We start from the raw sequence: 14,177 nt of genomic DNA, 5'->3' as shown, positions 1-14,177 counted from the left end.
AACACGGAAAGTCTACAGCGGAGGGCTGGTCCTACTTACAAAATAGCATACATGCTGTTATATGCCATTTTAGCATATTGTGTGATATTTTGGCATATATACTATTTTACAGGATATATGTACACATATAGATCCTATATTATATTGTATATGTGACGCATAATAAAGGATGTAGTGTGTTTATCTCAAACATGACATAATATGCAAAATATACAAATAAAAAACTAAACATAAATTTATTACACACAAACGCACACAAATAAAAGGTATAATTCACCAGTTCCTTAAAAACCGGGGGTTTGACACATGTGCTGCCCTGATCCGCTCCCCGGCCCCGGAGCGACGCGTTCGCCACCCCGCCCCCGCCCCTGGCCCTGGCCACGCCCCCGACCCTGCCACGCCCCTCCTGGTCGGGCCGCGCTGGGTCCCCGCCCCGCAGTCCTCCAGAGCATAGAAAAAGCGGGGCTAGAGCGGCCTTCCGCTCTTAGGCGGCGGGCGGAAGTTCGTACTGCTCGGAACGGAAGTGACGACAAGGCGCGGCCGCCTCCTGGTAGGAGGCGGTTCTGGCTGGCGGCAGCAGGGCGCTGTGAGGGGAAGATGCCCGTGGCGGTGATGGCAGAGAACTCCTTCAGCTTCAAGAAACTCCTGGAGCAGTGCGAGACCCAGGAGCTTGAGGTACCGCGGGGCGGGGGGCGCGCTGCGGGGGCGGGCCCGGGCCCGGGGGTGCCGGGGGCCTGGCTGAGGCCCCGTGTGCTCCGGTGTGGCCTCGGGGCTCGATGCCGCTCCGCAGCGCTGGTGGGTTTGGGCACAAGCGTTTCCAGCCTCCGCGGGATGCGGTGTGGGTCAGAGACTGTTGCCTGAAAGTGCTGCTTTGAGAGTCTAATCTGGTCCTATAAGGAAGGAAGATATTCGTGGCTGTGTGCCTCTGTGTGGGTTTGTGAGGTTGGGGAGCGTTCAGTATTTAAACTTGCCGCTTGTGCAAAAGCCTGCCAAAAAGCTTTTCAGACACTTTTGAAGCTGCAGACAAATAAACAAGTGCATTGTAGTATAACGGTAAGGTCTTTTTGGAAGGGGATGTGAGAGGGAAAGAGAGGTTCGCATGTCTCCATGTGTCTCATGGTTGAGAAAAAGAAAGTATTGAAAAGGGGAGTGGGGCACTGTATTACTCTTAGTCAGTGATACAGGTGTTATGGGAGCTGGAAGCTTCCTCTGTGCTGTTTTAAAGTCTATTGCTTTAAGTCTTGACTGCATGCACTGTTAGTGTGCCAGGCTCCAGCCTGTGGTAAATCCAGGTAGCACCATGTTAATGCTAAAAGCTCTTCCTGAGTGCTATCCATAGAGCCTTTCTCATCTTGCAGAATTTCCAGTGCTTTTCTAAATGTGAAGCTCACACATCCCACCATAACCATTTGAAATGAGGCAGAACTTTGATTTTTCATGCACTCTTTAGTGATTCTGTTTTTTAGATCTTGCTACCCTAGCAATTGAAGGGAGAGAGCTCTTCCCAGTGTGTAATCACTTGCCACAGGAGAACTTTGGTGTTGACAAACCGTACAGCTTTGCAGTGGTAAATATAATCTTTAAATGGAAAGAGTCCCTATTTATGGGTTTGCGTAATCAAGCTTCAGTTGATATTTCTGTGCACTATATCTTTGCTGACCCCGGGTGCCTTTCATGTCCCCATCATCGTGCTGCAGCTTCTTGGTATGCCCTGAATTCTGTAGAAGAGGGTTATGGAGCTGTAGGGAGGTTGCTGTGGTGGAAATGAGGTACCTGCTGCCTCAAATGATGGACATGTGAGCATAGAGGAGCAGAAGAGTATCCTTGTACCATGTGGGAGAGAGGAGTGTGGCCAGCCTTTCCTGCTGGGAGCAGTTTAGTACTCCCTTTGAAGGTGTATTCCTGTCCTTTAGAGGAATGCTTGTGTACAGCACTTACTGCTAAAGTGTGTATTAGGCAAGTGTGGGTAGAGGGATGCTTAGGGTTATGAGATAGTGACCACAGCATGTGTTAACAGTCATTGAATGGCTTATCATAAGGGAATGTTTGTTTTTATACACTGTATTTCTGTAAATGGAGTTCCCTTTTTTCCCATTCAGATGAACAAGCTTCAAAATAGTGGTTGAGACTTCGTTTGAACTGACTTGTGATGGCTTTGGCTGTCTCTTTGGCTTCTGCGGAGTGGTGGGAGGGTTGTGTCAGGCTGAGTTCTGAGTGACAGGGATGGAGCCCAGCAGGCTTTGGGCTTTGTTTCTGTGGCCATCTGAAGATGTTTAACATATCCTCTTCACTTCCCTGCTGCAGAGTGTGTGGTGTTGGACCTCAGCGGGTCCCTAGGGGCTGTTATAAAGCCACTGAACTTACTGTGCTCTGCTCAAGGTTTCTGCTGTGTCTGTCAGCAGAGTCTCCTAGAATCAATGTCAACAGGTGCACTCCTGGCAAACTGTTCCTAAATGCTTTGACAAAGCCAGTAAGTTATTTGCTGTGTGTGTCTGCATCCATATCGAGATTCTTGTAGGCACACTGATGTCTGCTGGCAGCCTTTACATTTCAGGTCATGAGTTGATATGTAGGCTGATTTTATTTTTTTTTTTGTAGGCTAGGTGCAACCATGGAGCTTCCTTCAGTGAGGCTGTAGATTGTACATCTAGTTGTTTTGGTGGTAATTAGCATTCCACTAGTCTTCTGTCAGATAAAATAATGATTTTTCTTTTACTTAGTACAGGGAAACACCAAAGGTGAACTTGTACAGCTCAAACAGGAGGTATTAATTGACCTAGCTTTGTTTTACTGGGCATAATCCAAGGAACAATTGCAGAAACTGTTGTATCTGTAGGTAGGAAATGAGCACTGGAAACGGTGTAAGAATAGCTGGGATAATGATATCTGCTTGATGACACAGCTAATCACCTGCTTTTGGCTTAGATTTGCCTATAAATCACACATGTAATTAGATCAAATAGCTGCATAATTGGCTTCCTGAGAGTGCTTGCTGTACTATCATTTGATAAATTTCTAAAACCTTATTGGAAATCTTTTCAGCTTTTAAATGATTATGGACTTTCAAAATTTTATAACTTTATCATAATTCTTTTTTTTACTTGTATGCTTTGGGAGGTCAGCTGAAATATGGCAAGTGTCGAAGTCTACTTTGGATTTTTAAAAAGGGCAGCTCAAGTGAGCAAAGAAATTTTACTCTAGTGCAGTGCTCTGAATTGAACTGAAGTTCAGCTCAAGATAGATGAAATCCTGAGTGCCTAAAACCAGTTGTTTGTGAGGAACTGTAAAGCAAGAAGGCTACCACTTTCATGCTAGAACATTGCAGTAATGAAAGATGAAACCTTACTTTATTCATGCAGCAAAACAAACTATTTTGAGTAAAACTTCTGTGATGAGCAAGTTAACTCTTCATCATAAGATGCAACTGTATTAATATAACATTGGGATTCTGACAATTGATCCAGACCAATTATGTGGTGTGAAAAATGTAATCTGTCTTGAAATATTCGGATCTCATTAAACTTGTCTACCTGATAGATTTTGTAAGATATCTTGCTGTTAAAATATGTAACCGAATTATTTGTACTTCCTTTTTAGGCCCCTGGAGGAATTGCAACACCGCTTGTTTATGGCCAACTTCTAGCTTTATACTTGTTGCATAATGACATGTAAGTAGCTTGTATTAATCCTTAACTTTAGATACTGAATTTGCTGCTATTAGCTTGAGCTGTAGTTGCCAAGATATCAGTAATTGGTTGTGTGACTAACAAAATGCATGTAGGCAGTGCTGTGTTTTAAAAATAATTCACTGAATTAAGGTTTCTTTCACCCCTTGCTCTGTCAGGAAAATTATTATTCTTTGCTCTTTCCCACCCTTTTCAACTGTAGGGAAGCAAATTGGCTCTAGGAAGAAAGTTCCTCAAACAGTGAAATTGGCTCCTTTGGAAAGTGTTGAACACTTCAGTGTTTTGATTTTCAAGGCTGCCTTTGTTTTGAGTAAGATTACATGCTGCTCCTTGTGTTTGAATTACATCAGGATAACTCTAAAATGTCCATGTTAAAAATGAGGGTTACTGTTGGCTTGGATCTCCATGAGGCAGTAATCCTTTGAATTAAGTCTGGTGGATTATTACCATATCCCTGTGTGGACTTGGTTCACTATGTTTAGGATTTTATTGAGAAATTGCTGATTATTTATTCAGGCAGAAAAATGACACTGCTTGGTTTGATTATCAAAACAAAGTAAGCATTGGTGTGGGGATTCAAAGATTTGAGTGGTTTGTTGCATTGTAGATGTATATTCTTTCAGGGCAAATTCCCTGAATGCTGATACTGAGTACTAGGTTTAATGCAGATAACCTTGGTTTGAATGAACTTAGAGTTTTAGAATTGCGCTTTCGTGAAAAGCAAGGAGCCTTTTTCTCTATTTTGCATTTTAAATCTTTCTGAGAAATTGTAACCACTTCTGTTTTAGACTTCTGTGCTCTAAAGATCAATGACTAAATGTTTCAGTATGTCCAAATCTCCAGAATGTATGAGAGAAGGCTGGGAAGAACATGCACAAAACAGTCTAAATCTTTAGTATGCAAAGTGGGGTGTGGGCACATGAAGGAAGTATTTTTGTACTGTTTATAAGTAAAATAAAAATATCTCTAAATGGTGTTTCTTTCATCCTTTTTAACTTCTGTATTTGTATGCTTTATAATGTACATAATATATTAATACAGTCATACATGTGTATAATTTGTAAATACATATGCATATACTGGGGGTGCATGCTCAAAAATGTTTTTCTGCTGGAAGCACATGATCAAAGTTTGGAGACCACTGGTCTAAATGAATACTGACACTCTTTAAGTTATCTGTACATGCATTCATCAAAGATGCAGCTATTCCAAAAATAAATCGGCAAAACTAACTTTTGTGAAGTGCTGCCTAGGGTAGATAAATCAAAAAACTTCTTCTAAACTGGTGTTAAATGAGAGAGTTAATGAATTATTTTGTTTTATTATGGCAGTCATGTTGTCTACTTGAGAGTAACTTTGTTTTTCTACTTCAGTAGACATAGAAGGACTATTTTAAAGCACTGAAATTGTTAATTATAACATCTGAACAAACCTTTTGGTGTCTTGTGGCAAACATTTGGTTACTGAGAAGTATTTTTAACTTAATTTTTTTAGGAACAATGCACGATATCTTTGGAAAAGAATCCCTCCTGCTATCAAATCTGTAAGTATTTTGTAAAATGCCATTTGATACTTAACCAGTTAGATACAAACTTGCAAATCATAACTTTTCCCCCCAAGGGTTCTGTGCTGTGAACTACTTGCCCTAGCAGATGGCATGTTGGTCTTTAAGATCTTTTAATTACTTGTTTGCTACCTCTTTTCTTTTCCAAATAATCTGGTGTTATATGATTCAGTAAATCTGTAGACTTTTTAGTAGAAAGCCTATGATAAAGGGTAGTCCGCTGGTGGAAATAAATGGATCCAATTCTGGTATAGGGCTGCATTCCACATGAGAGTGCAGAATACCTCAGCAGTGAAAAGTGACTTCAAATAACATGCACCTTCAAAGCGATTAACTTTCTGAAGGCAGTTTGTTTTGCACTGTATTTGGGTCAAAGCAGCATTTTGAGGTTTTAGGTAAATATACCAAAAAGCTTCCAGACTACTGTTAGTTTTTTTACTTTGAGATCACATATTTTACAAGGAAACAAGTGTTCTGTAGTCTTGTACTAAGAAACCTTGTGGTCAAGATCAGAACTGCCAGGTGGTTCTGAAATAATTTTCTTTCTTTCAAGAAAAAGTAATTACATCAGTTGAGTCAACAGTCATCTGGACCAAATTTTACTTGGACTTTCTCTGAAGCTTGCTCCATTTGTTGCACAGCAATACTCCATGAATAATCTGGCTTTTTTTGGTGTAACTTGCCTTTCATGTGAAGCATTGTTCTTGGTGCAGGAAACTTATTGCATGACATTTTGAGAAGGTTACACTTCAAAGCATAGTATTTTCTTACGTGTATGTGTTGATAAATCTTCTAATTGAGTCAAGTAATAATTAGTATGAGTCTTCAGAAATAAATTGGTTCTCCTTACAATTGAAAATATTACTTTATTACCCAGTTTGGTGTTTGGTTGCTGTTCTGACAGGCTGTTCTGGAGTTCAGTTGACCCAATTACAATGTGTTATGCAGTAGAAGTAGCCATTAAAACCAGTTGTGGGAGAGCAGTTGTAGTGAGGATGGCCCCATATTAAGTGTGACCTATTGTCAAGATTGCAAGACAAAATTTCTAGTTGAAAAGTGCCTTCACTGTGCAGACAGCCTCTGCACTGTATAAAGCCTCTAGTGAAGAGACAAGCATTTCTCTTAAGTGGAAAATAAGCTGTGCCTGTCCTTTTGCAACTGCAGCCAGTAGTCTGTGTGCAGACTATCCTCCATGATAGTTTTAGCTGGTATATCTGTCTGGATTGGTATAACTGACACGTGAGCAGACTTTGCATATATGGGTGATAAAGTTTTGGCTGAGGATGGATCGGGGAGCTTACAGCAGTGATACCTGCTAGAACAAAACTTTCCAATGCTTGTCTGTTTGTCTTTACAGGTATTGTGATACACTTATGCAATGGGAAAGGAGGGGAGTGGAAATGGGTTTATACAGAGCGGTCACTGTAGAGAATACATCATTCTGGATTAACTGTTGGGTTTTTTTGTCACAACAGGCAAATGCTGAACTTGTTGCAGTTTGGTCAGTAGGACAAAGAATCTGGCAGAGAGACTTTCCAGGAATCTATACAACAATCAGTGCGCATCAATGGTCTGAGACTATTCAACCAATCATGGAAGCACTTAGAGGTACAAATTGGACTCCTGTAGGTGGTGTGGAAATATAAGTTGCCTTAAATTATTTGTGGTCAAACACAAATAGACAAGTAGACAAATGACTACTTATTATGAAAAAATCAGAAGTAGTCAGGAAGATTGTTGCCAACTTTTTGTAGGTTTTACTTAAAGGATTTTAGGTGTCAGGTGTAAATAAAGGGCTCATTATGAAAACTTGTAGAAACAAACTAAATTGTTTTTAAGATTGTGTATCATTGTATATTCTTTCATATTGGAATTTCATACACTGTATGTTTTGTTCTGTAATAGCAAAATAGACCATTAGTTATCCAGTTTTATCAGACTTTTAACCAGTGATCTAGGGAACTTGGCTTGGCATTTCAGAACCTTGTGACACTTATGAAAAGGTTTTTCTTTTAAATGTGGCTTTAGACAAATGTTTTAGTTATGGACTGCAACAGTAACATGCAAAGTCTTACTACTAGAGGGCAGTACAGGCTGCTAAAAAGCCTTCCAAAGTATTTTGCAGTAACAAATTCTCTGCAGCTTTAGAAACAACTGATTTGCAGACACCTTGGTATCAGAGCAGATGTGGTTAAAAAGGCACGAATAGTTTGACTAATTGGTTTTTTTTCCATGATTTTTGTTTCTGATTCTGAACTACTTGACACACAAGTTTATTGCAAATGGAGAATGCTATCAGAAGCAGAGTTCCCTGAACTGGTTTACATACTGATGGTAGTACCCAAGATGCTGCAAACTGGATTTGGAAGTTAAATGCGATCTTGGAGAGGTTTTGTCCTTGCATAGAGCAAGCCGTGGTTTCTGGCTGCTGACTGTGGTACTTGAGTAAATTGTGGGAAGGGGGAGGGAATTTCTAAAGTGCTAGCTTTAAGGGTGGTAGTGATTTTCCAAATGTGTTAGAATTGGAAAAATTTTCTCAGGTTTCCTAGCTATGGAGATTAGTCTACTGTCTGCTTACAGTGTTTATATCTTCTTAGATGCAACTAGGAGACGAGCATTTGGACTGGTTTCTCAAGCATATACCTCAATAGTTGCAGATGATTTTGCAGCCTTTGTTGGGCTTCCTGTAGAAGAAGCTGTGAAAGGTACTTTGCATTTATTCTAATAGTTTTTCTACAGATGATTGAGATCAGAGAGCTGTAAGTGATGATAAATACACATGTATACAAATTCTGAGACTATTATAAAGAGAAGTGAGGAGGCAGTGAATAGAGATAAATGTCTTGGCCCTGGATAAGTGTTTGATTTTATTATTTGCCACTAATTACCATTGGTTATTGTCCCTTTCTATATGTAGAAGTGTTAAAGCAATGCCACAATGAGGGAAGACTGAAGGTAGTGGTTTAACCTATTTTGTTTGCTATTATTACTTTCATGAGCTTATTTGTTGAGCTAAGTGTATAAATGCATACAAGAAATGCGTCTGAGTTGTGGTGTATAGGCAATGTACTGCAATGCCTTTCTACTGTTCTTAATGTGAATCTTTATTTTGCATTTCTAGCAATCATGTAAGATACTTGTTCTTACAAATGTAAAAATGTCTTTTCAGGTGTATTAGAACAGGGCTGGCAAGCGGACTTTTCAACTCGTATGGTAATGCCTAAAAAGCCAGGTAGGTGGAGCTGTTATTTCATTAGTTTAGCGTTTTCTAGTACTTAGGTGTGAGTTTTTAATGAAAATTTTGCACAATATTCTTTTAGATATTTTTGGGGGTGGCAGGTTGCCACTGTAAAACATGGAATGTTTATAAAATATAGGAAGCACAAAGCGATGGGTTTGATTTGGGGCTATAAGTAGTTTGGATTAAACTACATCCTCAAATTAACTTTTTTTTAAACAAGAGCAGGCAGGATATGCTATGATTTCTCCTGTTCCTGCTCTGCTGCTGGCTCTGAGTCAGTGGAACATAAGTTGGATGACCTCAAATGACATGCCTTAATCTAATAAAGATGAGTAAAAATATACCATTTTGAACCTGAGATTTTTTCAGAAGTAGAACTTCTTTGGGCAGGGATCTAGTGGATCTTTGTGTTCTGAGGAACTCCAGTTGTTGGTATAATATCCTTTGTGCTTTAAAATTTATTCTGCTGGGTCTTTTCTTCACTGTCATGGTGTTGATAACAGAATATCTGTTCCTGCAAAGTTCAACCTGCAGAAATACTTGCGCGTTGGTGTTGATTTTTTTTGTTGTTTTTCTTGCTAAAGCAGTATCTGTGGCTGGCTGAGGCAAAAATAAATGTTAAGCTGTGAAGACAGATGAAATGACTGCTGTTAAACTGCACAGTGCTGCTCTGGAAGGAGCCAAATCACAGCATATCTAAAAGGGCAGCATCTATTAGGCTAAAAACATACACTGTTTGTATGGGCAGACTTTTTAGGTGTTCAGAGCCCAGAATATTATAACAAACATGCCAGGCAAGGTGTTGAAATTGATCCTTCAGGGGTACAGAACCATCCAGAGTCCTGAGCTTTTCATGAGCTGGTTGCAAAATATGTGGTGCTTACAAGTACTGAGGGTTAATTACATGTGCTTTTTTCCAAAAGTGAGTGCAAGAGCTATTCTAGAGGCAAAAGAAAGAGGCAGCAGGATGTAATCTGTTTTGAAGCTGCATGTCTAATCAGCAAAGCCTTGGGTATTCTGCTTTTAATCTATGAAGTAAAACAAGTAAATAAACAGGCTTAATTTAAATTACCTTTTTATCCAGTTTTGGCTTGATGTATAGAACTGTTTAAAATTGGTCCACTGGGCTAACTTGTATTGTGTTTTTCTTCAGGTGTGCTGGAAGCTTCCTTTAACAGATTTATTCCTTCATCAGGTACTTCCTGTTTATATGTAATCTACTTCATATATTTGAAACTTGTATGATTAATATAAACACAGTTTCATCAGCACCACAAAATAGGAATTGGGTCCTAGACAAATGAATGTCATCATTCCCCCCTCAAAAAAAAAAAAAAAAACCAAAAATACCCCCCAAAAAACCCACAACCCCCCCCCCCCAAAACACAAACCCCAACCAAACCCCAATCAGCTGCTATGTAAACACGTTTCTCCCTCTGTCTTCTCTTCTGCTCACATTTTAAGGAGTGCCTGAGATTTCTACTTCTGTAGCTGAAGAAGGGAGCAGATTCCAAAGCAGGGGTAGGCAGCCCCTGTAAACCAAAAAGTATTTTGGTGAAAACTTCTGATTTACAGACAATTTCTTCACAAAGCAACTCTGAGTAGGTTTTGTTGCTTTTGTGTGATGTGGGACTTCTGAAGTCTCCCCTGTAGGAACAAGCAATCATCTGGTTTTCCTCAGAGCTTAGCTATAGATTGAGGTGTAATATGTCATGCTGGTTCTCAAAACACTGTTGGCTCTATTGTTCACAAGGTAGTGACAGCAGATCTGAATTGGTGGCTTGCTGTGTCTAACACAGTTGCCAAAAGTGTCTTTAAATTTAAAGGTTTAATTCCAAGCCAGTTTCAAGAGCTGGGGTCTTGCTTTTTGAAAACATTTTTGATTGTCAGCCCCTTCTATCACATACTTCCAGCCCTAAGCAGTATGTCTTTAACTATATTCTGAATGCTAGTCTGTTAACTTTTCAGGGAGAGTAAACACTGATTTTCCTGCTATTTATTTCTGATTTTTAATTCCTAACTTAACTCCCTGGCATTAGTCACTTGTCTTCCAACCTATTGTTAAACTGTAATCTCAAGTTAGCTGACATTTTTGTAAGGATCTGCATGTGCACTGCATTCTTCTACAATGCATGCAGTACTTTGCTGTCTTTTATTATCGGATAACCTGGTAGATTTATTTGGTATCTTCAGGATGGCAACTTGTAAGGAAAGGAGCAACTGCAGAGCTCCAGGAACATTTTTGTCAAGTGGAAGTACTGTCAGTCTTCATTATTCAGACTCCAGTATGTGTTAAAAAAAGGTGGACGCTGCTGATAACTGGAACTTGTTACAGCCATCTCTGCTGTTAACTCTCGGACTACTTAATGTTGCAGATAACAGAAAAGTATTGTCAGCTAAAGCTGCATAGGTTGGGGATACAGTTAGGATATGCCCCCATAAGACTGTTCAACAGTCATGCATTTAAGTTTTTCCTTACTGTTGTGGTGGATGGTATTGTGGATGATTTTTTTTTTTCTTGATTTCACTAATGATGCATTTGTTTTACCTTTGTAGAACCTGCTCCGGTTCCACCAATTCCAAATGAACAGCAGTTGGCCAGATTGACTGACTATGTGGCTTTCCTTGAAAATTGATTACCCTGCTCCTGTATTTAGAACAACTTGGGAATCCTGTGTACTGACAGTTTTAGAAATCTAAGATTTATTTTATTTTGTTATCTGTTAAATATTGCAGCATCCCCTACTCAAATGTTTTTGAGGTATACAGTGTACGTTATCCCAATTCGTGTTTTGCCAAAGCCAAGCTAGCAACTGAAACAATCCTTTAACTCCTGTAATATTTATTCAGTAGGTACACAGCAGTATTACATAGTAAGTTTTTTTTTTTTATTCACTCATAGCAGAGAGAGGCAGAACTTTTTTCAGGTATATTAGAAAAGAGGAAGAAAAAAAATGAGTAATGAAGCAGGTTAACTGGCCTGAGGAATTTATGCTAGTAGGTTATGTGCTTCTGTGGCGAGTACTGTGCAGGGCTTATCACAGATCCATAGCATGTTGAACTAAAGTGCAGAGTGGAAGACTGCCCTACCTATATCTGCAGAGAGAATGTTTTGAAACAGTAATTTAAAGAAAACAATTTATAGTAACTGTTTTGCAAGTAAAGTTGTGGCATATTTATAATTGTTTTTTTTCTTGTTGGTCTTTCTGGATTGTTAAATCTTGTTCTGATGTGAGAAATTTCACATCAGGCATATTTTTACAGCAGAAGAACTGGAGTCACTTAAGAGGCAAATCTTCACTTTGAGGAAGAATTTTTACTTTTGGAAGGTTTTGAGTGACATACAATGCCAGATATTTTTCTGGGTAAACATACCCTTTCTTGAGGCCTGTCATGTCTTGGTTCTTTCCAGTACACTGGGCCAGAATCTACAAGAAACAACTCTTTACCTGTCTTTAAGCTTTCTGGATTCGCTCTGCAGTTATTGGAGAGGAATTTAAAAATTAGCATAGGTGTCCCTGAGTAGAGACCAATTGGGATGGGGATGATATGTTATGCTGCAATGTCAATTTGAGGAATACGTTTTCTGTATCAGAGCACTGCTGTGTTAGTGAGCTGAGAGTGGATTTTAGAAGCAGAAAGATGACTTGTATTCCCAGGTTTCTTATTTGTGTTATGCTGGTAAAAAGGCTATGGGAAAACAGTGGTGCTTTAAAGGGCAGTGTGTGCCTTCATTTGCTTCCCCCCCTTTTCAACATCATATTCAGTGGTTTTGTTGAAGATGGCACGTGTGCCGTATGTTGTGATTGTTTTTTCCAGTGTGCACTACCTACTGTACATTCTCCTGTTGGGGATGTGTTAGCAGGGAGGAATTATAAACTGTGCACTGCTGCTTTGAGAGCTCCCTTTATATGTAAACACTTACTCAAAATTATTATTTATTTGAAACCCACCGAAGACCTGGATTTCTAAATTTATCTTCAGTGATATTAAAGAACATGTTTACACTGACCTTGTCTACTTGATTTTTTTTAACTTAGAGTACAGTTTTTCTTGTTTGGCTAGTTTTTTTTAATGAATTCTTATTGGTCTAATTTGGATAGAGCTAGTTAAAGATTAGTGCAATACATTATGCCTAGACAGGTGTTTTTGAACAGCTTTGTGTGCAGCAATTGTATGATTTTGTATTAAAACAACACTGATACCCTTCAAATGTCTTTTAAAATAATCAGAGGTATAAAGTACTTGAAGAGCTAAGTGAAAATTTCCCCTTCTGTGTACATATTGTGCAACTGTGCAGTTGTTCGTAGCACACAAGTGCAACTCTGCTTGCAGCAATGAAAATTAGACATGATTAAAGGATTACTAACCACTTGCACTTAATAAATGGTAATAGGAGAGGAGCAATGTGGACACTGGTAATCTGTGTCTGTCTCAAATCTAGTATCAAATCTATGTTAAATAAGTTTGACTCTTCTCTGTCCCGTTCTAACAAGTTCATAATTTTGAAATCTCCAGTCTGCTGTAAAATTTAAGTTGGCTTTTAGCTTTGAGTATGGCATTAACTCAACTTGCCTTGAGTACTGTGCTCCCAGCCATGCTTTTTTGTTTGTACTTCTTTGGAAACCAAGATATTTCAGGTCTTTTTCATCATTATTGCCCTTTTTCATGGTTTATTGCCTTCATTGCCCTTTATTGCCACTCTTACTGGTCCTGTAATGGACATAGCATGGCTCATAAGAACAGCAGAATACTTTCTATTTGTTCCTGAGCCTTTCTAAGATTGGCTCTGTTGTAACATCTCTTGAGCACTATGCTGTTCTCAGTGTAATAATGACAGTGACTTGAGTATCTCTCATCAGCAGTGATAACTAGGTTGGTGTGCATCATTGCATGTCCTTATTCAGGCTTTTCCCGTCTGGTTAGTGCAGTGCATGCATGGATAACAAATGGGCAGTGAAACAGAAGGTGAAATTTCAGTATTGTGAGACTCTTCTGGTCTTTGTAATCAGGTTTCCTTTTGACTTCTTGAATAACTTTATCATCTTGGCATTGTTGCCTTGCTAACACAAAGAACTTTATCAATGTTGAACATAACAGGTATTACAATAATTTATGGTGGCCTCCTCCACTGTCAAAACTGACTACCTGCTACTTACCCTTAGCCAGTCCTTTCCTTTAGTCTACTAGTTTGTGTAGTTTTGGAAAAATCTGTTGTATATGAAGTAGAGCACTTAATCCACATTTGTTGATTCTTTATAGAAAAAGTTGGATTTTAAGCTGCCTACAAAACCAAACCACACTTCTTCAAATATTCTTCTATGTATTTTTAGTATTTCTCCTTTTTACTAATGAAAACACTGCCTGATTCCCCTGTCTAGACACTCAGCTTGTTTTTTTTAGGTTTTCAGTGGGCAGGTGAGGAAGCAGGCTGAGTTTAAGACTTGATAAAGGAGCTAGAGGTGTTTGGGGGTTGGACTAGATGATCTCCAGAGGTCCTTTCCAACCCTGACCATTCTGTGATTCTGTGAAATGTTGGATCAGTAGGGGTATTGCGGCCAAATGGAATGCTGTGCTTCATGTCTGGGAAAAGCAAATGGGGCAAGTTGCTTTATTGGTGTTAATTTGAAGTAGCACTTAACCTACTGCCAACGATACAGCTTAATACAAGTGGCTTTGAGGGGTG

At 39.2% G+C, this 14,177-nt stretch overlaps 1 protein-coding gene across 1 annotated transcript; it reads left to right on the top strand.

Annotated features, from left to right (window-relative positions):
• The first annotated feature begins 553 nt into the window (after positions 1-553).
• COPS8 (COP9 signalosome subunit 8) lies at positions 554-12,502 on the top strand. Its single transcript, XM_082484141.1, has 8 exons — positions 554-675; positions 3,598-3,668; positions 5,181-5,229; positions 6,726-6,858; positions 7,848-7,955; positions 8,420-8,482; positions 9,645-9,686; positions 11,048-12,502. The coding sequence occupies exons 1-8, from the start codon at positions 598-600 to the stop codon at positions 11,125-11,127; spliced, it is 624 nt and encodes a 207-aa protein (XP_082340267.1). The 5' UTR covers positions 554-597; the 3' UTR covers positions 11,128-12,502.
• Positions 12,503-14,177: the final 1,675 nt, after the last annotated feature.

This window comes from Vanellus vanellus, assembly GCF_965231255.1.
Source record: "Vanellus vanellus genome assembly, chromosome: 5".
NCBI classification, from domain to species: domain Eukaryota; kingdom Metazoa; phylum Chordata; class Aves; order Charadriiformes; family Charadriidae; genus Vanellus; species Vanellus vanellus.
Note: the sequence above shows the minus strand (reverse complement) of the source record. Positions and strands in the feature narration are given on the sequence as shown.